The sequence below is a fragment of the Arctopsyche grandis genome, chromosome 10 (assembly GCF_051622035.1).
Source record: "Arctopsyche grandis isolate Sample6627 chromosome 10, ASM5162203v2, whole genome shotgun sequence".
NCBI lineage: Eukaryota > Metazoa > Arthropoda > Insecta > Trichoptera > Hydropsychidae > Arctopsyche > Arctopsyche grandis.
This window is the reverse complement of record NC_135364.1, coordinates 10,522,343-10,548,512: the sequence shown is the minus strand read 5'-3', so window position 1 is coordinate 10,548,512 and position 26,170 is coordinate 10,522,343. Positions and strand designations below refer to the sequence as shown.

General features: G+C 32.1%; 1 protein-coding gene across 5 annotated transcripts in view; it reads left to right on the top strand.

Annotated features, from left to right (window-relative positions):
* tup (LIM1_Isl and LIM2_Isl domain-containing protein tup) overlaps positions 1-26,170 on the top strand; it is an 86,733-nt gene that overhangs the window by 28,788 nt on the left and 31,775 nt on the right. For 3 of the 5 annotated variants that reach the window (XM_077440271.1, XM_077440274.1, XM_077440273.1), the window contains exons 1-2: positions 8,111-8,521; positions 10,181-10,379. In XM_077440271.1, coding sequence (XP_077296397.1) covers positions 10,247-10,379 — 133 coding nt within the window. In that variant the 5' untranslated portion in view covers positions 8,111-8,521; positions 10,181-10,246. Of the gene's footprint in view, positions 1-8,110; positions 8,522-10,180; positions 10,380-26,170 lie in introns of those variants that run through there. The other 2 variants (XM_077440272.1, XM_077440275.1) reach the window with 1 other exon arrangement.

The following is a 26,170-nucleotide window of genomic DNA, read 5'->3' as shown; positions in this document are numbered from 1 at the left end:
GATAACAATCGTTTTGTTCATTACAGTCATTTACAGTATCTTTTTTTTCGCATAACTTTGACACAATACTGCGAATTGACTGTAAGTAATCAAACCCCGAATTATCAAATTATTGTTTCACATCGTATTCGTACCTAGCTATCGTATATATACATACATATATTTTATAACATTTTTGTAACATTTTTTCGTGTTTAATATTTATACTCACGAATGTACATTTAAAAATTTCAATAACTTTTGGATAACGTTTCATTGGTCCAATTATATTAGAAATATTTGAAATATTTCTAATATTAAAATTTATTACGTATGCTTATGAAGTGGTTTGTGTCTATCTTTCAACGCTTGGTTTCGCTTCGCGCCCCCAGAGCCGGCGCCCCTTGAACGATCGCTTGAGCGTGAGTTAATTGTAACCACGGGTTGTCACTTCTGTACTGTTACGCCTCTTTACCCGCATTCACGGCAAGCGGACCAAAGCTCGCCTATACAATGCCAATGCGCTTCTGAATAAATACCATCACTGTGTTGAGTCTGGTAATCCCGACAATGACATCGGATAGAATGCCGACTGATGTTCATTTCGTGGATATTCTCTAGATAGGTATGAAGTATCAAGCAACTTTGATACATACAATATGAATCTCAAAGAGATCGAAATTTCATCTCATTTCGAGAAGTTCCGTCCGTGTAAAGTATTCCGAATGTAAAAATGACGTATTTAGCGTATTTTAAAAGTATGACTCATGTGTAAAATATTCATAAAAAAACTCATCTCGCCTATTACAACGAAATATGCAGGTACTTACTGGAAATACTTACCTGGATTTTTTCCTTTTTAAATTACAAAATCGTAAAAAATGACAAGTTTCGCAACGATTTCACCCTTTTTTGCGATACTTCGCAGAATTAATACACGGTAGGTATCTGTAAAAATATATTTTAGTTGCTTTCCAAGAATTCTTATCTGTTGAAAATACGTTATCTTACCTGAATAATTCTTGACTGAGACAAAAAAAAATATGAATGAAGGGTAGTTTGAATTTGCAAATTGTCGCCAGACGGTTGTAAATTTTTTTTGACTCTTATCTGAAAAAAAAATGGTACCCAACCTTCTCGTCGAGAGAGTAATACAGGAAGTTTTGACCATAAAACAGTCGGGGATGCCATCGATGCGATACTCAATCTATTGCAATCGTTAAATACTTCCGTGCAATTTTTATTATATTTTACGAATCTAATTAATTATAAATCAATTCGGGACTGTCTCGATTTGTTTAAACATTTTTAAAGATAATCTCTACGGTTTTTGTACATCAATTGAAACGTTGATCCGATGAATTTCGATCATTGAGATTTGTCGCGTGTTTGAAACAACATTGATAACAAAATACGAGACACGTTTTCTTTGTGAAAAATGTATTTTAAGACAACGTTGAATAATTTAACACGTTTGGCAGTTTTGGGATCGCTATTCGAATACACACTGAGGTAAGGTGACCTATCCATATAAATCTGTCAAAACAGTCTCAAGGGTGGCAGACTGGCGCCTAGTAGCTGTCGTCCGACAGATTAGGACTGGACATCCTTACTAACATGGTTATTGAATTGCACCGTTCACTCGTCTTCTTAGAATTCCTACGTTTTTACTAGAAATTCATTACTTTAACGAAAAACAAGTTCTAAAATACTACGCATTTTTGTCGACATGAAAATAATAACAGAAAATACATAACTATTTATTTATTATATACATACAAGTATCAACAACTTCTATATATGCTCATAGGTATTTTATTTATTTTATTTTTTTTTATTTTTTATTTTATTAATTGAAAAATCAACAGACAGGATGTACAGAGATAGGTATAAAAAAAACAAAAAGTAAATAAATAATATATGTAACATCCGAGTCCAATAATAGATTTTTACAAAAATGAAAAAGATAAATATAAGGAAAACAAATTAAAAAGTAAAGAATAAAGGCATGACAAAATATGCAGTACATTGCATAATTAAACTATAGTATTAAAATATTTGGAAAAGGTTATAAGATAGAATATAAGAAGAAATTGAAATTTACAAATATAAAAAACAAATGAAAAAGGTAAATACAAAATAAACAAATGAAAAGGAAAAGAATGAAAGCTATAATATGATTAAATAGCACATTACATAACTAAACTAAAGTATAAAAATAATGGAAATATTGAAAAAATAGAATAGGAGAAAAAATGAATCAATCGGTCAAGATTCTCTTGATGTTAGACCTGAATTGATGTAGGGAAATACCAAACAGATCAAACATATAATTAACATAAAGGTATGTATGTATGTTAATTATAGAATAAAATGGAACTAACATAACTGCATAATAATCACTTATTTAAATGAACTTTGTTTTCATATCAAGAACCACATGACTTTTTATTACTTAATTTTTCCTTATTACCACAAAAATTTAAACCATTACAATTATGGCATACTTAATATTTTTTAATAAATATCATATGTGCTTGTGTAAATAAATTTGTATTATAAATATCTAACTCTGCGGTTACAAAATACATAAGCAATTCCTTCTTATCTATTAAATGGACATTCTAGATTGTATACCAAAACACATAAATAAATATATACTCGACATGATTATATGTAATATACGCGGATACTTTCGTGATATAAGTAATGCTTGTAAGCGTTACGGTAATCCAATAATGTAATAAATGCATTCTACTTGAGTACTATATTTTATCTGCGCGTTATATTCGTGCAATATTTAATGCTGAAGCTGCGTTTTGTTCAAAATAGTGAAACATTATACTCAGAAATTTCGAATTTTCACGATAAACATCTAGGTTACGGGATTATCCTCAACAATAGTCCTCGAACAGATAATGTGACACGTACCTACTTTTAATCCTCAGAGCAAAAAATGGATGTTTTTGTATGCAGAAAAAATAATATATACAGGCACACATCACACCATCTGCTAATCAGCCTTATTAAATACATCCGAAGCGAGTCAAATGTTTTTATAATTTTATATTCAAAAAAATGGTACATATTTATTACATGTCTATGGTGGAACTTTGATTTTAATTTTCACTGCCGTTTTGATTCATTTTATTGTTTGTTAAATTACGTGTTTTGGACTGTTCTGTCATGGAAGAAAAGGCATGCTGTAAAAAGTCCATTTTTTAAGGTTTTACTGTCTTTTTTAGGGATAGTATATCCGACTCTTGAAAGCCATCTTTTACCGACGAATGATCTACGATTTCCAGTCAAAGAAAGCCGACTGCGAAAGTGCTCAAAAACGTGTGATGGTGCGGGCGAAACATTCGCGCTTTATCTCGTGCTCATCTTCAAAGCGGGCAACCGAATTTAAGAGGGTTATTTTTTTGTTGTAATTTTTAAAAGCGTTCGCGTGGTCTTACTCCGAGACGGCTCGGTTTCGGCTTTGTTTCATCCTCGACGATTCCGCCAAGTCACAATCGCCTAAGCGCCAAATACAAACACAAAGCGTCGAATTTTGAAGCGAGAGATTATCGAGCGAGATAACCGAACTAATTTTGCTTATCGATCTCTCCGAGCCGCCGACTTTTTCACGTAGAAACATCGTATTGTAAAAACAAAAGGGGAGTTATCATCGTAAACTTTTAATTTGGTGTGAAAGTGTGGCAATGCCGATTATAAAAGGAACGTTACTGTATTCGAGTTGTCATTATTTTATTATTCTATTTAATTTCATCTTGTACGTCTACATAAGTATAAGTAGATATAAATAAATAAGAAAAGAAGACAAGTATTTAGCTGTGACGACTATGTATGTCAAAAACGTCAGAAGTTTTGTAATTAGTTGCTATCGCGGAAACCGATCTGGAGAATGGTTGGTTCCCTTCGTAAAATACCTACCCGACAAATTTTGACACACATAACACAGAAATTTAAAAGTGCTCACAATTGCAATGTTCGTTTTGATTTTAGATAACAAAAAATCTAGTCATCCTGTTTTTTTTTTGTCAATTTACCTGCGAGTAGACATTTCATCTTTTTTGTCGAAGGAGCATCCTACTTTTATTTCCAAGGTGCTATTTTAACAAATTCCTATATTTGCAATTTTTTTTCGACTGCAAAAAAATCATCTCATCTAAGTATTTATCAACTCGGATCAATGACAAATCAATGACAAAAATCCCATTGAATATATCTAAATAACACACACGCTTAATCATATATCTTTTCAAATACATATATATATACAGATACATACATAAATTATATCATTTTCTTTGGATATCTACATATGTACATATATGTTAAAATACTTCGTTTTATTTCAATTTTCAAATTTTATTCATTTTGACAATTTTAATATTTAATATAAAACGAATATATATATGTACATATTTGATTTTAAATAATACAATAATGATTAATTGTCTTCTTTTTCTTTATCGTACCACTTTTTTATAAATAAAAATTGTAGGTAATCCTCTACATTTGGGATTGCAATACCAGTTTATTGGTGTACCGGTAAATTTTCAAATTTACCTGTAATTACTTTAAACTATTTTATTGCGAATTAAGTACATATACAGGCACGTTATTTCGAAATGTTACAAAAAGTGTATTGTAGATTAGGTAGTCTGGAATTTGTTTATTTTCATTAAATGTAGTTATTTCAAATTGACAAATTGACCAACCAAATCGTAATAAATGCAATCAGACGGTTGTTTCAATATTATGATAGTAATAAATAAATATTATTGGTTAAAATATAAAAAATAAAATAGTAAAATCATTGATGATAAAATCATTGATACACTAGATCCGCCCTCACGCTTTATACTGGTCTCCCTTTTGGCGCATGCAAAATACATGGCGCATGCACAGTTTCTCTCAGTATACCGTTGCGTCGTAGGGAAAAAAACATTTTTTTCCCAACTTCCCCGCTAGTTAAACCCCCCGCACTCCTCAGTTAGTGAAGACAAGATCTCCGACCAAAATCACACGGCAGGGCCCATCTATGTGTATTATACATCAATGAGTAAAATTTATTAATTATTATGAATTTACTTTAATATACCTATCTGTTTATATGACATTATTCACCTGAGATTTATTTTTAATTATATACGATTCAATAAAGGTTAAAATTTTTAGAAAAAGTAACGGTACACTGGTAATAGGAATAATGATTTATCGTTTACCGGTTTATGAAATTTGACGGTTAATTGCTACCCCTAATCTGCATATATGTAAGTAAGCGCTGATCCCCAAAAACCAAATAATAAATGGAAAAGTAGAATATTTTTCCAAAAAAATCAGGATGGATTTTTTTTATGTTTAACTCTGGTTCCTATTAATTTTAATATTTCTAGTTTAGTTTTATGTGGGATACCTTTTTTAGTCGGGTTTTACTCGAAAGATTTTTAAGATTTAGAGATTTTTTTTATGTTTCACTTCGCAAATGATTGAGCTAAATTCATAGTCTTCCGATCGTTTTAACACAACGATAGAAATTTCAATCGATTTTTATATAAGTAGTTCGATAGTGAAAAATAATCGTAATAAACACTTCTAAATTTTCTAAATTTTTGAAGATGGTGACGTTTAATATGTAGTAACCTTATATGTTTGACTTTCCGCCACCCACTCGTCTTGTCATATTTTAATGTTTAAACGACTAAAACTGTTTCTTTTTCACACTATGTATAGATATCTTATAAAATTTCCACAATATGTAGGTTCTCATTATTATATCATTACTTACACACTTATATCACATAAACCAAATAATCGAACTAATGACTAAGCATCGGCGCGACCCTGCGCACCATTATTCATTTTTATAGTGAACCTCTTTTTTTGTTCTCTAGCTTTGTAGTTTGTCCTCTTTCCTGGAGAAAAGGCCCAAAACTCAAATTTTTTGTCCAAAAAGCACGCTCCCACGCCTTTCTATACTAATGACTAGATATGGGAGCGTAAGCGTGCCGTTCATTGTTAATTGTTCGCTGTGCTTTGTCCAATTTTATGAAGAACCTTTTGTTTTGGACTCTAGCTTTGTAAATAGACTCAAAACGCCCTAATTCCTGGAAAAAGCACGCTTCCTATCCGCCCTTTACTAATGACATATATATCTATGTATGTATTTGTTCGTTTCATCCAAAAAGTTAATAAATCGTATTAAACACTCAAACTACATTCTATGGATCATACAAATACATTTTTGAATTTTTTACATAGATACATATTTTTATATATCTATATACAAATATACCAGGAAGGCCTAACAGGTAAACCCCAATGCGCCTTCCTGGCCAATTACAAACAATGCAGCATTTTCATTACACAAGTTGCTGAATTACGAGTCACTGAAAACTGGCAATTAACGAGACATCTATTAATTTTTACATTAATTATAGTGTATATAATAACTAGAGGTAGGACCGGAAGCGTGCCGCTTATTGTCCAATTGTTGTAAATCCTTTGTAAAAAAGGTTCGGCAAACCTTTAACAATGCATTTACAACATTTGACCAATATATAGCCCCCTCAGGGTCCGGGCTTTAATAATAACATAGTAGGTAGGATGGTTTGTAGCCAATTTAATCAGGAACCGTTTCAACAATGAAATCAGAAAAATTGGCAAACGATCGACCTGGAGTCACAAATGCCAACAACATTACAGATATACATATGTACGTTACAGAATAAATTCTTTTTTAATCGGGATCGAACCCGGCGTCCTCTCGGCGCTAACCAAAAGCCCAACCACCGAGTCATGCTGCTGGCTATATATTCATATATCATATAAATACATATATATATATATATATATATATATATATATATATATATATATATATATATATATATATATATATATATATATATATATATATTTATATAACAATGGGTTGCCTGTCGCCTAGTTTTTAGACCAGTCAATTTTTAACTGGTCATGGCCACTTTTAACGGCAAGCTCGCATCTATGGGCTTGGTATCTGAATCCTTTTATCCGTGTTCTTTTCCGGAGCAGGATGCAGATCATATTCTGTGGTCCTGTCCTGGGATGGAGGCTGAGAGGAGGGTTCTGCTGGACAGCGTCAGGGGTTCTCTCATTGGCCCCCTACATCATGGGGATCTAATAATGAGTAAAGCATCGTTTAGAGCTTTCGAAAAGTTCGCGGAATGCTTTGGGAAGCTGTGTTCCCCTGGATGCTACTACTCCACTTAATTGCAAAAGCATTTATGTGTTGATTTATTATTATTATTTTTTTTTATATTATATTCTGTGAATGTGTGTGTGTGTGAGTGTGCGTTTGCTCTTTAGGTGAGTGTATGTATTTGTGGTGTAAGTGTGTGTATATATATGTGTGTGTGTGTGTGTGTGTGCTTGCGTGCTTATGCACGCATAATCATGCGTACATGTATGTTTACTTGAGGTGTGCGTGCATTCGCACGGCACATCTCAGGTTTTGTTTCCTACCGCATGCGCGCTTTATGTGTTCATGCGTTGTTGTTAATTTTGTACTTGGTTATGTACAGTGCGGTTTTTTTATTAGAACAGTGATGTGCGGTTGTTCTTGTGCGATATTCATGAACAACCGTCTCGTTCTCCGACGAAAGGGTCTCTTGGACTGTATTCGTCGGGGGGGTGGTGGCCTCATGTTGAGGGCTTTAAGGGTCAAATTCCGTGACCTTTAAAGCGGGCTTAGAATATAACAATGGGTGTTTTTCTATAATCAATTAGATCAAAGAGGGTGCAAATCGAACGTTACACCCCTGACGGTAACTTTGCACCTAATAAAACTTTCAATCAAAGAACTTCACGGCAGTAAATAAATATATCTATATATGTATGTATGTATGTATTATTTGTGTTGATCCAAACATTGGCCACCAAAGGTAAATAAGCTGCAGGTTTGATGTGCGGCACGTGAGCTTTTGTCGGCGGCCGTACTGCGAGTATGCGCCTTTGAGTTGGCAGCCATTTTGCGGCAAGCAGCTGAGCGAGCGGATAGGCGGAGCTTGAGTTGCGCGCGTCGACCAATCAGAGAGAAGGGGGGCGGAGCTGCCTCGAGCGGTTGCTCGACCGCTTCGCCAGTTCGCGTTGCGTTGTCGTCGTCGGGCCACGCGTTGCCACGCGCACGTCGCGGTTACTTCCATCTGTTCCGCGTCTCTCGTTCTCATCCTTTTATTACACTATTTTATATATATGTATGTACATCTGCTGAGAATATTGTTGAAACACGACATCGGTTCGTCGTCCTGGTTGGCTTGCAGAGTCGTTGTTGTTGGAAAGAGACGTGTCCGTACACACGCAGCGTATTCGCGTCAAATCTGTGATATACGGTGTAGTTTATTATAATTAAGTAGTCTTATACTTGATCGATAGTATCAATCCGCATAAACAAAATGACAAGTGTTGTCGTCGCATAAAGTGCTCTCGTTATTAAGTTCTTCCAAATATAAATTTTCACTTAACATTAGTTGCCAGTGCCTTAACAAATTGTGTAAGTTTAATCATATTATTTTTTTTTATACATGTATAATGTACCTGCATATATTGTATAAATGTATTATTATTTGAAAATAAATCAATATTGTATTAGGTAACACATTTGATAAAAAAAATGAATTATAATTATAAACAAAAAAGTTGTTCGTCTATGTATGTATGTATGTACATACATAAATTATTTTAACAATCTATAGAGTACTAGTGGTTTTACCCGGCTTCGTTCGGTATTTGTTATATAAACCGCTTAAACATGGCTAATCTAATAGCAAACATTTTATTTTATTTGAATATTCATTTGTTTTTTTTATTAAATTGTACGTCACGGATTGTACGAATCAAAATTTACATACATACATACAAAGTCTCTTTCGAAATTATATATTAGACAATAGCTTCTACGACAAATATTTTTTTCATCAATATTCCTACCTTCTTGCTAACAGCTTCTTTTATAATTCTTACTAAACGTCAAATCTACCCTTCAATATATAATAATTTTTGTATCAAATTACATGCATATCTATATACTTTTTACGTGTTTACCTATGTATTCTAAAAAGTCAAAATACGTACCTACATACATCACACCTGAGACCTGCTATTCCACACTGCGAACAAAAAGAATAATTTAAACATTTGCATAAAATTCCGATTCGTAAGAGCTTTGTATCGGTTTAGATCAGTGTTTATTTCAGTAGCAAGTCGTGAACTTGATAATAATAATACTGTGATGAAATTTTGCATATGGCAGTGTTGTCTCTTAGTTTTGTTAGCAGTTATTCGCTAATCGTGTGTAATAACAGTGAGCTAGAGGCCCAATTTGCCACTATGAGTAGCACCAATGTAGAGAGATTCAATTCAACGATAAAATAACATATCTATCAAACGATTATTACTTGTTTTATAACCTTATACAGGAACAGGTACATAAACCAACCTATTATAACTAAAGGTAGGACCGGAAGCGTGCCGTTTATTGTTCAATTGTTGTAAATGCTTTGTAAAAAAGGTTCGGCAAACCTTTAACAATGCATTTACAACATTTGAACAATAAACGGCCCCCGCAGGGTCCGGGCTTTAATTATAACAATATATTTTCTCATAAAAGTATTCTGAAATACTATAAATATGTTGATATGTAGGTCCTACCTAGATCTGGTAGGATATATTATATGTATTTATTTAATATAAAAATTTCCGTACAATAAGATTTGTGATTACAATCGTGCTTCTAAAATATAACATGTTATTTATTTAATATCCTTTGGTTTTATTTTTTGCATACAACCAGATTTATGTAGGAACACACACGATGTATTTGGGAATTAGTAGATACCTGCCTATGTACATACGTATGTATCTTCAGAAAATACATTACCAATATTTTTTTGTCTACTCTTTCAAAACATAATATAAACTTTTTATATCTTTTATTATGACTTACTATACAACTAAGTTTTAAACCACATTTCGAATTTGGCAATTATATAGCTAAATTTCCATAAGAATCTCCTATACATACATACAATACAGTATTTACATTTGCCTAGTTTTTATTTTAATAATGTCGACCATAATTCAGGTGAAGCTTCAATAGTGGTTCTCAAACTTTCAGATCGTTCTAATGTATGTTTTTGTTTAATATTTTCAGTTAACGTCGATTGAAAACGTCACTTTTGAGAAGATTCGAGAAAAGCGTGAGATAAGAAAACGTTGAATGGTGATGGCGAGTGCGGGGGTGGCGGGCGCGGGGGGCGCAGAGGGAGGCCTCCGCCGCGCGCCACACTTGCAGGTGCAGCCCTCACTGCTCGTCAACACAAGGCACCACCTAGACTGCGACATATTGCCCAGTAAGTACTCAAGTGTAACGATAACAAGTACAGGTGCTTTCGGAAGCTTGCATAAGTGTATATATATTCGTGGCCTCTATCTTAAAAATCAACTTTTTAATCGTTTTACAATGACTTCCGTCAGCTTGATATTATCTTGAGACTTTGTTATGCGTAATTTGTTATATTCACAATACACATGTGTGCGTTATTTATACGTTAAAATGAAGTAGTTGAGCTTACTTTATACGTCGATCTTGATTTTATTAATATATGAATATTGAAAGTAAAAAAGGGCCTAAGTGCCAAAAAAAATCCAAAATCGGTTTTATGCCCGAAATACGTTATACATACATATATGCGAGTGACAATGTTTTAAAATATGGTTTAAGTCTCCAAACATTGTACAACAATTTGATTTTGACATACCGATGTATATCAAAATTTTCAAAATTTTATTTCCGTTATTCATGTATACTTACATACATATGTAACATTTTGAACGTTCTTTTTTTCTTCAAAGCCAACTTTTTATATTTACTGGTTGAGACACTTTTTTCATTCTCTAATTTGTTTACTACTGTAATTCGTATATTAATTAGTCATTTAATTAGCAAAGATCGGTGTTGAGATGATGCTTTTGGCATAAAAATGGTTCACTATTGTCAAGGATTCGTTTTTGATCTCTTGTTTCGTATGTATATAAACTGAGTGGTCTATTGTTATTTGACGAGTACCCAGCCAATGCCGAAGACTAGTCATTGGGGTAATTTATTTATGAACGTATAAATAGGGACCAATTTTCTACAAGTTTGTAATACAATTTTCGAAAATATATTATTTGCTATACATACATATGGTTCGACACTTATTTTTGTTTATGCATTCCAATTCACGTCTTATAAAGTCTGAAATTAAACAAAAAGTAGTTTTTAAATATAAATTTACAACGTCTTCATAATAATCAAATTATTATATTCGCTTAAATAATTGTATATTATTATCGTAGTTATGAATATGAATACCTAAAATTGTCGCATTTTATGTTATTATTGATTTTTCTGTGGGCATTTTCATATATTTTTGTATATTCGATAGCTTTTTAACTTATCTGAATTAAATTGAAATATTCAGAATTGCATTTTATTTGAATGCCGAAATAACTTTCAAGTTTATCATATCAATTGTTTACTGCTACATATATAAAAACGAAATCAGGTTCACTCAAATTTTAAACATAAAAACTAAAAGCAATCTGATGAAAACGAGTAGTATATAATCTCAAATTTGTGAAACGAACTACTTTGATATCTAAATGAAGGTTTCGCGGCTAATTTTTATATCGCAAATAATGTCGCCAAACCTTTTAGTTCACTTCGTTTCAATTAATACAAGTTCTTAATGTAATATGAGCATTTAGATAAAAACTTCAAGCAAAATCGTAGGTCGATATTATTCGGGTTTCGTTGGCTTTTATCTCTAGTATAATATACACGTTTTGTAGATATCATAGTATTTAAATTGCGGTTACTTATTTTATTTCGAAAATACAATATTTCACACGTAGGTAAGATAATGGATTTTAAATTGAAAAGATAATACGAAATGAAGTGCTTGCAAATTTGTCTCGTTAACACTACAGATTTAAAATCATTCGAACAACAGAGGCAAGTACATAAACGATTATTTTAAAATCGCATAAGTGTTTTAAATGCATTTTCTCTGCGATAAATTCATATACAAACAACGGGTGAGCTCAAAACGGTCATACAATTTTTTTTGTAAAAATAATACAATACTAAATACATTGCAGTTATTCTTCGTTTGAAGGCATATGTGTATGTATACTTTAGTATGTATTGGAATTTTCGCAAAGCGGATTATTTTCCTTAGTTCGAAAAAAACTGTCAAGTTGTGACTATAAACATGAATGGCGATTGTATGGGTACAGTTGGAAAAGCCACAATCACAGGTTGAACCTTGGAGGCATAATTTGGGATTGTTGAAAGACCAGCATGAAAAAACGTGTCCACAGCTAGACGGGTCCCTTGTAAGACGAGCTGCAGGCGCCGGCAGGAGGAATGAAAAAATACTACGTATCGTTAGAACAGAGGAAAAAAAATAAGATTTCATTTACACTCTTTCTTGAACAGGCGATAAAATTCTGAGCAGCCGGCGCCAAACCAGGACCCGCGCGCAGTCCTTTTGTCCCTGTTTCGTCAGAGGAATGTGAAAAATAAAAGTGAAATGAATATTGTGGATAAAGGTGTCGCCTGGTCATTTACCGAACAGTGGCGCTACTAATGCTCTTTTTTATAATAATAACAATATTATTTTTTCGATACACAATTTTCTATGCTAATTATCGCGTTAGATTTTGTACCAAATTAGATCGTACGTATTGATAATTCCGTAGTGGTTAGTGTTCACATGCGACCGATCGCCCACGAAGCGATCGAACACGACTCTCGCCATATGTAGTAAATAATATGTACATTTTTTTTCGTCATATCAACATTTTGACTTTTAATCTTGATGGAAAATTCACTTCCGTTCGCATCAACTGAAAATTATGCTCGCACGGTTTATATTGAAATCGATATGTGATTATTATCGTATCTTGGTCATCATTTTAAAGCACTCGTCAATATTATTCTTGCATTGAAAAATTCACGTACGATGTATAAATAATGACAGATTAAACGTGTTCGTGAAAAATAGAGCTTCGTAAAAAATCATACATATCCTTATAAATATATACTTGATTATTTTTCTTCTGTTGACTTTTTTGAACTGTGTATGTACATATGTATGTACCTATATGAAGGATGACCGCAAATAAATCCCCCCCACTCGGTTCCCGGAAAGATGCACTAAATTGCACTGAATAGTAGCGCAGTTTCGAGAAGTCCTAATTTTCAAAGGCGCTCAAAAAGAAGTGCAACTATCTCGAGTGCAGTTTTCCAGTCACCCTCCCCCCACTCTATATATATGTATATAAAAAATGTGTTACAAGGAATTATAATTATATGAATATAATATTGTCAAGGAATTATATATTTTTTTCAGAATATATGTACAATTCTTTTGTACAAGTAAATAGAAACAAGATAAAAAACAAATAATATGACATTTGATGTTCATGCGCCACAGGCTGATATTTTTCTGAAACGTGTAAAATTAACAAATAAAATATCTAAAAAAATTCCAAAAAGATATTCTCGGCTCCTTTTAATTGAAAAAATTATGTGCAATAGAAATTTTTAATTTCTTCTTTTGTTAAGTAATATATTTTTTACCAGAACGTTCATTTCTTTAAAAGAAGAATATGAAACAAGATAAAAAATTAAATACAATTTAATATTGTATTTTACAGTTATTTAACAAAACGGGACTATCCCGGCCAACATGGGACGTATGGTCACCCTACCCTATAAAAGGCAAAATTTAAGTAACATAATCAAATACATAATTCTTTTAAAATAAATTTTATTTATAAAAGTGTCATTTGACTAATATTCAATAATAATCAACATTATTTAATCTTGTACAGATTTTTTTCTTCTAAAATATTCTATTACATTTCTTGAAAAAAATGCACACGCAATAAAACAAGTCTATTTATAGCAGGTGGTAATTTTATTTGCTATTGAAAATCCTTATTTTTTTTTAATTTTACGTAAAGCGTTTAAGATGACTACTAAATTTGCAACTTTCAGATAAGGAGCCGCCGGTTCTCGATCTCTGCTTAAAATCCGTTACAGGTACACATTTAAAATTTAATTCTCATTTATTTATTGAACATCCAAAATCAAATTTACCGTTCTTGATTATTCAAAATATAATATTATAAAATCTTTTTTTTTACATGTGGTACAAACCAATATATTTCAATTGTAAATTTATTACTGATTTGTCCATTGATAGAAAATCCATTTATTTCGTGTAACCAATTTTTAAAATTTTAATTGTGCTTAACTAGTTGCTAAAATCTATATACATATGTAAACATTATTTCTTTACATACAGAATTCACATAACACTGACTGCATATTACATTGCATATTATAAGTGGAGGCGAGCTTTTTAGCGTTGTCTATTTTTTGTGTTAGTTTTTTGTCTTACATATAATAATGATGCAATCGATCCAATTAGCAAATTTCATAGCTTTATAAGACAAATTGAATTTCAATCGCTTTTTTTTACACAATTGGAAATTATAGTTCACCTCACATGCATGGGTATTCAGATATATGTATGTAGTTGGGTATGTTGAACTTTGACCCTTGATATAAATTGAATTTTATATTGGAAATATTCAAAATTCGCTTTTGAATTGGTCACGATTCAAAGTGCAATTAGAAGGTTGCAATGTGCGATGCGGCCACGTGCCTCAAGCCCGTGCTACAATACATAATTCGGCCTGGTTAAAGAGACCGATGCGGCCACGGAACAGGCGGCGAGCGGGCCGCGTGCTCGCAGACTCTCAATGGACCGCAATGACGCACTATAAATCCACATCATACGCGCTAATTGTTACCGTGGATAATTCCTACAACATTTGTTTCATACGAAACGTACAAAAATTAGACGGCAATTAGACCGTCGGGTGGATATTGAACGTTATACATTATTTCGGTTTCGACGAATTTCAAAGAAATAATTGTGTGTATGTACATACATATGTAGGTGCTTTGTATGAATCGAATCGTGCCTATGTATGTCCGAAATTGAATCAAATCGATTTTTTTTTTTAGAATTAATTTTGTTATGTATGTACGTCTCTGCCATGCTAATTTGGAATTCGGCTGTGCAACTCTTCGATCAAAGATACCGCCTTTTTTCTTGAATGCAATGCTTACTATTAAAATTTTGTATAATAGCATGACTTTCGAAGCACAGTTAAATTTGTTTAATTATTTCGTATCTGTATGTATGTACCTATACATACATATAACATATTTTTTTGTAATAGCCTACTTATCTACCTATGAACTATGTATGTATGAATGTATATTATTTCACATATACAATGTTGGTATAAATTATTTATTAAATTATCAATCAAATTGGTATAAATATATTTTTTTATATGCATATACATATTTATATAAAACATCCAGGTATGTACATATATTGCCGAGCTAAAAAGTAGCTCTTTTATATTTTAACACGCTAAAAATTTCGTTTCTTTGAAATAACCTACCTAATTATTACCAATATGTGTGTAGATATACATATCTACATATGTTCATATCAGTAGCGTGCCGTGAATATTTGCCTGTTTTAATCGCACAGCTTTATTTAGGTGTGCGCGAACTAGACATAAGGGGACCAGGTGACGTCATACCGAGTCCCCTTGCATCCTGCTCGCGCACACATGGTAAGGCTGTGCGATAAAAACATGGAGATTTCCGCGGCACGCCCCTGGTACCTACATAGTACATACATACATATATGCTTCACAAACGAAATTATTTCAATGTGTGTTGATACATTTTTGAATATCTAAATGAAGAACTTTAATAATTAAAATAAAAAAATTCTCCATACATACATACATATGTAGGTAGGTATGTATGCGACTAGTATTTTACTATGAAAACAAAATTATGAAAGCAATGTGCCGAAGAAAAAATTTTTTTAGGTATATGTATCAACAAAAAATCGTAATTTCATTTGATGCTCAAGCGATTATACAAAATTATACCTTAAAAAAACACAGCTGATTTTTTTTACATATAACTACCTATTATATGTATATTCATAACTAAAGCCCGGACCCTGAGGGGGCTGTATATTGTTCAAATGTTGTAAATGCATTGTTAAAGGTTTGCCGAACCTTTTTTACAAAGGATTTACAACAATTGAACAATAAATGGCACGCTTCCGGTCCTACCTCTATTCATAACCGTTTGATTGAAAAAAATCATTAGAATACAATACAGTTCATTTCAATCTATATCTACATATGTATAGAAACAATGCCCCGATATCAATATTATTTCAAATAAACGCATTTTCTAAATAGTCCGCCCTTGTAAGATAACTCATTTACCAGACCTCACGCAACATCTCTGTACCTAATTTACATACAAACTCTATTGAGAAGCAAATAAATAAAATTTATAAATAGTGCAAGATTTCGTTTCTATGTACATATACATATACTCGTACATATGTAATAACAAAATAAATCTAATTTTGCATTTAGTTTTTATACAATACATTAAATTTTACACTTACATAGCGACACGTACATATGTTTGTAATATAGATGAATATGCATAGGCGACAATTACAATACTCACTTTCAGATCGGCATATCTCATTGATTTGAAACTTAGTAAAAAGGTAGCGCATTGTACGAGTAGACCTCCTGGTCGCTAAGGCCGGCAACACGTAAAGACGGAATTAACATATTGCCGCGAAGTTTCGGACCCTAAACGTGGCCAGGGCCGGCCTTAATTTGACCGAGGTGCCGCTGGCTGCAACTTGTCCGGCTGCCTCTTATCTCGACATAAGAATGTGGAAAAAATTGTCGGTACCGTTCTCCATTCGACGGAAAGGTCACAAATTGCGGGTCACTGCGCACACACATATCCACATATTAGCACGTTGTCCGAAATCCCCTCCTACCGACCCCTTTGAAATGACTAAAAATCCGGAAACCTGCTAATTATAGAACGATTCGTAATCTCATTTCGTGCGATCGAGTGCATAAAATGATATATAAAATCATAAGTTGTCAATTATAACATTCAAATCTGAACGTATTTATGTACTTAGATTTTGCATTATATAGAATGATAATTTTTATGTGATGCAAGCCGTCGTTCCGTGTCTTCTCCGTAACTCGTGTACGGTTTCGGTTCGTAAATTTTAGGATGGATTATTATTATACGTATACACTCGCTGATGCTATTATCCTGACAAATTAATTCTCAAAATGTATGGTTACTTGCCCGCGTTCAATTGAAAAATTTAAATATTCGCAAATTATTTCTGCAATTAACAAGTGTAATGCTTGTTTGGTGCTAAATTTGTATTAAAATTCTGTACGTACTTATACTTGTATATATGTAAGTGAATAACTGGTCTTCTTTTGTTGTATATTTGGATATATTATACGAAAATTTTTGTCTCGAACTCAAAAGACAAAATGTTATATATCATTTTTCAATATTAATGACAGTAGCAATCGCTTAAAATCTAAAAAACCAAATTTTTTCCTTAGTATGTATGTGTGTTAGTTTTTCGTTGCTTTTCATAGGGAAAATTTAATAAAAAATAAATAGTCGTTACCATATAGTATGGAACCATATTAACTCATTATGAACCATCCGAATTTTCCGAAAACTCTATGCGAGAGTTCTCGTATTTTTCGCGAAGTAACGGTAAAAATAGTAGGTCAATTAAATATTACTCCTAAACCTTTCTATCAATTAAATCGAAAATTATAATACAGTTTTATTTAACCTAATAAATGATTAGATCAGTATTTCTCAAACAGGGGTGATTGTTGTATTCAATTTTGTATAATTTTATATACATTTCAATATATTTTCACGAAATAAACGATCTAGTATATCTTTTATATCGTTGTGTTTTTAATTTGAATGAATCAATTAGAGAAGATGCAAGTACGAATATGCAATTAGATTCAATAACCTGAATTTGAATGATTCAATTAGAGAAGTGTGCAAGTATGCTACACGAGAAAAAAAAAGTAAATCGATATCTGAAGTTTTGAAATATTTTCTGAATTTTGGAATATTATCGATAAATTCCATACAATTATTTTTTTAAATTTATCTATCGATATTTCGAATAAAAGTATGCTGGTATGATATGTCTATGAATGGAAGTTTGATACTAACTACGAAACCATGTAAGTCTTTTGAATAATACTTTATTTTTGTATGAAGTTTGGAGAATTTATAAACACACACGCTGTGTTGGCGGCATTTTAATGAAGTTCCATTAAATACACTGCATATGTATGTATGTGTTTACGGCCTATGGTTAATAAGCAAGTCAAAAAAATATTGAAATTTAAATCTGGATTTTTATTCTATAAATACATTTTATTGAATTTGCAAATGAAACGTAAAGGAGGTAGATATGTAAAAATGCCCACATCCAAAATTTTAAATACCGGGCATTTAACACACTTCATGAAAGATGGTACATCGCTACTGTATATAGATATATAATTGTCACATTTGTTCAAAAAATGTAGTTAAAAAAGTCTATTAACCTTATTTACATACATACTTATGTATTATATATAGCATTTGTATGTTGCGATACATTCCAAGTATACCACAATTTCTTTCAATTTGATTGATTCGTTCCGTCTGTTACTACACAATTAACGTTAATTAGATTAATTGAAGAAATCTCAAAAATTAAATTATCGCATTAATTTTTATAGCCATGTATAAAGCTTCAGTATAGTCCCTACATATATACCTACGTATACGTACGTATATCGGGGTAATTTATTCATTAGGTAGCATTTTAGGGGCTGACGCCGAGATTCGCGAGATTCGCAACGCGCACGCACACGCACACGGACGTGGTCAATAATGGACAACCCTTAAGTTAGTTTGGCACGTGTACGAAAGCCGTGCACATCTTATATAGACGGAAGAAATCTTGTTTGTTGGTCGTGCATAATAAATAGGGTCCGTGAAAGGGCCCCGCGTGACCAGAATGTGCCCGCCATCACCGCCAACACCAAATCACATCACCCTTTGTGGCGGACGCCGACCGATCCTTATCCCTCTTCGCTGTTTTGTTTTCCTCCTTTTCTCCAGATTTTATTTTAAATAAAAACCGAATTTCCTAAATAAAAGAGTGAGCGTGGAGGATGGCGTTAATGTCCCGTGTTCGGGAATCGTTACCGCGCCGATGCTGTAAAAGGATTGCGATCTCGCAATAGCCGCGTCTATAGGTCGGGTTTACGTGTATGGGCAAACATTATTGATTATTGTCGACACTATTTTTCGATCGATTATTAAATTATCGGGTGGTTTCGATGAGAGTAGGTGGTTGTTGCTGAATTAGGGCTCGTTTTCTGCAACTTGAGCTTTTTTCATAGTTATGAGCTGTTTATGCAAATATTTGGTGGATGCAAAAATGAATACATATGTATGTATGCATGTTTGTACATATGTACGTGGGTAGGTGTGGGAGTCGATATACGCACATGAAGCCTACAACCCATACTAAAATTATAAAAAGTCAAAACGTTGAGCAAAAAAGTCCATCAACATTTCTCAGATAAAAATTAAATCAATGTATTTTGACCTCATTGATATACATACATACATATTATGTTTCTATATTGAATAAAATTTATTGCAAAACTACTTATGTACAGTATAATTGTACTCAATTATCATGTTATAATTTAATATTGCCGTGGGATTTTCAAATAAATAGCATTTAGTGTTGGATTCACATTGGTGTTAAAAAACGAGAATCTGTAAAGATTCTTGTTATTCAACACATTATCAGTCCAGAAGCGAAAACAAAAGGATAAAATACAATTTTTCAACATGCTACTAGATCTTTCTAACATCCTTATAAGGAAACTCGGTTCCTGTAGTAACCTTCGAGTCAAGTCTTTTTACATTATAAATTATTCGAACATCTTCCTATATTAAATACAGTGTATTCAAGCAAGTATAGCAAAATCGCTCAAGTCTAAAGTCTAAGAAACGAATGTAACGTGTGTGCTTGTATTCTTTTTTTATTAAAATAAAATAGGTTCTAAAACAGTATATACAAATAATATCCAGATAGTTTGGTTCTGTTCGTATCTTATATGGACGTTATAAAAGTGTAGATTGCTTTTAGATGCGGCATCGCCTTCGGATGACTTCATTTTTACGATGATGATATTAGTTTTAAGGTTCATCATCATCATTCTTCCGTGCGAAATAATCATTCAGTGTCAATTTAGAGAATCGTTATCTCGGTTCGACTTGCAAAACGACGCGAATAAAAACGAGATCTATTAAAAGTCGTTTCGATAGGCTAAATCTGACTTGGATATTTTTGGCTTTTTGCAAGCTTTCCCTCGCTCTGTTTTCATATATGACTATTTATGATTTTTTTTAATCATGTACCTATTTTCGAAGAATGTCTTCTTCTCAGATACATCCATATTCAGATTGGACTGTAAAGACGCTCAAATTGTGAAAGAGTGCAATAAAAGTATACTTAAGCAGACGAATCCATTTTACGTCACGTTCCTTATACTGAGCATAGAACATTTTTAGTTTTATTACTTCGTTTTTTATGTTCGCATCTTGATATTGAACAATGACTGACCAAAATACATACTAAAAGTGTGTTAAAAATAGTTTTATAATCCGTTCAAAATTGCTAGAAACTTGTTAATTACAATTTTCAATTTTTCGATTCGTTTCCATTTTAATTTCCATGATAATTTTTATTTAATTGTATAATATTTATGCATATATAGTTATAATATAAAATCAATGCGGACGGTCGCATTTTCGATTCAATTTATAATATTATTAATCGATGCGAGTTAAACCCTAAACGTCCGAAATTTTATGGGATTTTTTCAATCACGAAACGCGGACGTTTGTTTAGACACAATTAAGACATAAAAATGTAAGAATGAAAAGCGATCCTCGGGTGTTTTATTGGACTTTTGGGTTTCGGGGAACCGCCAAAGACCAAATACGGTAGCCTCAATAAATATCGAACCGGGCAAGCCTCTCTCTCTTTCCCGCCCAAATGTAAAGGGGTAATCCCCCGCTAATTGGGGGTTTTCTAACACCGTAAATATACCACAGATAGGCAGATACATATATAGGCATACCATGCCGCTTTTATGGACCTAAATTATAATAACCGCATAAAAATATGATCTATTCGTTAACTCCGGCCCGTCCTTTTGCTTACCTTCTCGTATTGTTATCGAATAGCTCGTGTGCCATTCATCCTTTTCGGTCTGCAACGAATTCTTTGAATTATTTCAATAAAAAAAAGTCGTATAACATCGGATAAAAATAACTGAAAATTCAATATTTGCTCATTCGTATATAAAACCACATAGTTTTTGGTTTTCTTGTCGTGTTAGAATTTCAAAAGACGTGTTTTTTTATTATTTATTTTATGTTAGTTGAATTCGCATTTTGCCGTTCAAAGTAGGTAATGTCAATCTCAAAGTCATAATTTTGTCTAACCATTTGAAAATGATTATCTTTATTACATTTTTACGATCATAGAACATATCGTGGTCAAAACGTTGGTACGTTTTATTGTTGATTGAGGTTTTACTAACTGAAATTCAAACAATATTCGAATTTTTAAAAAAATTTCTACTTAAATACAATTTATGTTTTTAAATTTATAATATACGAGTTTATTTTATCCTATTAAAATTTAGCGATTTCAAATAAATTACCGATTTCAAGAAATACATATATTGTATTCCTCTCCATATCCGTTATAAAGCAATGAAGAACATCTGGAAAAATAAATACTCTCTGGCATACATTATGGAAAAGTATTTTAAGTTACTGTTTAAAAAAACGTTTTAATTTCTGCCAAATCCCATCCAAACTTTTTCTTATCTTTTCCAATTTTTGGTCGAATTATTTGACGAAATTAAATATAAAATCAATAAAAATTCAGCTACTTTACACATAAATAATATAATCGATGCTAACTATTGTCATATTGAGACTGAAATGAATTGAATAAATTTATCCTTCTCATTATCAACATACAGTTAAGTCGCAATTCAACGTACGATTTGTATGTTAGTAATTCAGTTTCTCTAATGATGCAAATTATTAACAGTATCGAATTCTCCATTTGCTTGGAATTTCAATTATTAATTTTTCCTCAAATTTCAAACTCGTATCTCAATGGAAATAAAGTAAAAATCAACAGTAGCGTTTTTTTACCTAAAAAAATTTACAACCAGATCATAAATATTCTTGGACAGGCTTCACAGTTGTAAAAATTAAGCCGCATACTAATTTTATTTCGATGCTTATTTCTCCAGTTACAAAAATAATAAAAAAATAATACAATGTCACAATTTCCATTCCATTTGCGCAAAATCCTGACATTACAGATATAAATTTCCGTATTGAGAGTTTTAAAGTTGTGTTTGCACAACGCATAATCTGTGTATTTTCGAAACTATTTTTAACATTTCCAAGGTACATACAACAACGCTAGTCGCTTGTTGTACGTCTCTCTATATTCAGCATATTAGATGTGTTATAATTGATTATACTAACAGCTACCATGTTACGCGCAGCGCTTGTAAATCAGTCTTCCTCAAAAATCTTGCGCTTTAAATACACTTTTGAGCGGCACCGAGTGAGAACTGGTTCTACGACTACATTTTTATATCCCTACACATGGACCATTTTATGGGGACAAAATTTTGAAAATAATTTTCTATGCCTACCGTGCTGTGCTTTAATTTTAGAAAGTATTGAGAGGCTTTCGACTGTTTTACTTATTATTACTACACACACGTGTAAGTATCCGAGTATGTGTGTTTCGTATTCGATAGTTGTATTTCAGGCTTCGGCGGTTTTGTGCCTTCAAACAAAACCGAAAATCAGAAAAAATATTAAGGAATAACCGCGTAAGAAGTAGACAAACAAGGAGAGCGTCTCTCAAGTTGGTCATAAAGAAAAAATATTGAAAAATCAACAAACACTGTGAGAACTGTCATACGCCGCGAGCCAATCCGCTCAGGGACTGGTTCTTATACCCTAAGGCCAAAATACTCTATTTAAAATTTTATTAATTCAATAAAATCAAATTAAAATTGGAATTCGAATATCATTCGCTAGATTTGCATTCGATTTTTTCATGTCACATTCGAGTGCGTGTGCGTGTGTATGTGTGTATGTAGGTGGAAGGAATTTAACACCATTAAAAGCCGGGAAATTCTTCAAGACTAACGTCAAAGTTTAAAGAGGAAACCTTGACTAAATGACGAATCGTTATCAATGATAATTCTTTTACAGAAAGTTTTGTCAAAAACACCATAAAATGTTTTAGGCGGCCAACACACGACTATATCTATTATACAATACTAAAAATTCAATTTTGTTCGTCTTACTTTTATGAGTTTTTATACTACATTTTTTTTACAATATCGGAACTTTTCCCAATTCTACCGGTTTAAAACAATTCAAAATAATTAATAATAGTTAATTATGTATGTATATAAAATTAAAAGTGTGTTCGTATATATGTATGTATATATTTTATATTTATTTTTATTCATATACATATGTACATATATACATACATACCTATGTACCAGGAATATCTAACAGGTTAATAAACATACAGTATGATTGTTATGGAATTTTTAGTATCAGTTAATTCCAGATGTGGGTAGCATTTTATAATATCAGCAAATTGGAGATGCTTATAAACTCAAATTTTTATGTACATTATATATGCATGTATAATATATGTGTATACAGTAATACATAAAAGAAACAAAAAAGGTATATGCATATATTTACATACATACATATATTCAAATACTCTATTTATTTATATAATTATGTGTATGTATATAGGAATATTAATTATATATCAATCACTTGTTTTTATTTTATATCAAGGAATTTATTTATTTTATATTAAGGAATTTATTTACCATTATATATTAATGATCAAATTCAAAAATGCTGCTTCTTCACTCAAATCAACCAGGATCAACAAATCAAATCAATCATATATATGTATGGTATATTCCAAATATATTCAAATCAATCATATATAATTATGTATATTCCAAACACGTCTACTATTTGAGCTAGGGTATGCCGAATTTGATAGTTTGATTTTAATAGATTTGATATACATAGCGTACAAACACACTCGCCCAGCGTCGCCCGAGTGATTTGGTATGGAAGCCCTTCGATCTCTTCTGAAATGTGTTCGTCCTATGTTTAAAACTGTAGCCATGCATGGTGTATGTATGTATATATAAACAAAATTTAATTTATATATACATAAGTGTGTAAATTGATTATTCAGTTGATGACTCCATTTATTCAGCTGCATAAATATAAATTTACTAATGTAAAGATTGATTTATTTTATTATTGGTAACAGATGATATGATACTTATAATTAAAATTTTATATTGTGACAAGAAATGTCATTACTTGCACACTTTTTTACTTGCCAGGAAGTTATGCCATGTACATAAATACATACATATATCGATCATGTAGTGCAAGATAACCACAAGTGCAATTTTGAAGTTTTAAAATATTTTAAATATTAAAAATATTGTCTGGAGTATGCAATTATTTTGTTGTAATGGCGAAAAGAAAGGTTGTTTTAAATATTTTTATTAAAAAAAAAGTCTTATTTTAGCACTTCTGGTCTTTTTACAGATGTGCCAAATTTTGTACACCAAAATTATGAAATACACGAGTTTTTTTTTGCGTTCTCAACCCAAGATTTCCATTTTTGCACTTATGGTCCTTTTGAATGACTTGTCGATGTGAAACATTATATCTTCTATATGTATGTATATATATAAAATAAGAAACAAATATAGTAAATAGCTAAATAATATTTTTCTAATACTATTTAGCTTATAGTAGCGTCCGATACTTCAAACAAACTTTCAATACATAGTAGCATAGAATAATATAAATATTATTTTGTGCGTTATTTGTATACAAGCCAACAATAGAAGTTTCGTGGTCATTAGTAGAGGTAGGACCAAAAGCGCGCCGTCTATTTTTCCATTATTGTAAATGCTTTGTAAAAAAGGTTCGGCAAACCTTTAACAATGCATTTACAACATGTGAACAATGAACAGCGCGCTCTGGGTCCGCTTTTTAGTCATTAGGCATTTTAAGACACGATATTCAGGTCAATATACTATAATGCCTATAGTAAAAAAGTGGTATGAAAAAAAATTTACGACGTCATGTCGCTTAAAGTGGACCCAAAACTTTACTCATCTTTAAAAAAATGACAAGTATATAACCATCCACATGATTTAAGTTTATAGCACTACTCGACTAAGCTACTGCCTCCGTGTAGATAGGACCAATTATAAACCAAAAGACAATTATCCACCAAAGGGTACGAAATTAATTTTCACAACTCCCAACGTTCAAACCCTAATCCGTTTATGTATAATACCAAAGAAAGATGAGAAATGAAAAATGGAATTGTATAGTCTGTTGGCAACCTTAGTTTGTCCAGTGTATAGGTGTAAGATAGTCGGCTGGGCGGTCTGTTGACACAGGCCGGCCAGAATTAGCGCCCTCTACCGCGGCGGCCTTTGTCTGCATATACACATATATACACATCTATATATGTATATACCTATACACACTCAAATGTCAGTGTTTGTCAGTTACCTGTTACCCGACACTGCTTCTCAACCCTGGAAAGACAGGTCGATCTGGCGCTCGCTCGCCTTTATGTCGATTAACCCTCAAAGATGATCCGATGATCCGAGCCATAGACTGAATAACTGATCTCTATTTTATATTATAGAAAAACATACATATATTTGGGCGTTTTAAATTAAAAATTAAATTAAATTTTCTTTCATTTCTACCAGTATCAAAACAGGTTGCCCCAAATCGATACTTATGGCCAAACCTGTAATTTTGTAATATACATATACATATGTATGACATTGGTATAAATGGATATAAGTCAGACAGAAGTGACAGATTGAGGGGAGGTATCCAATTTATGAGGAACCGTTTCAACAATTAAATTAGAGAAAACTTTGATAGGAA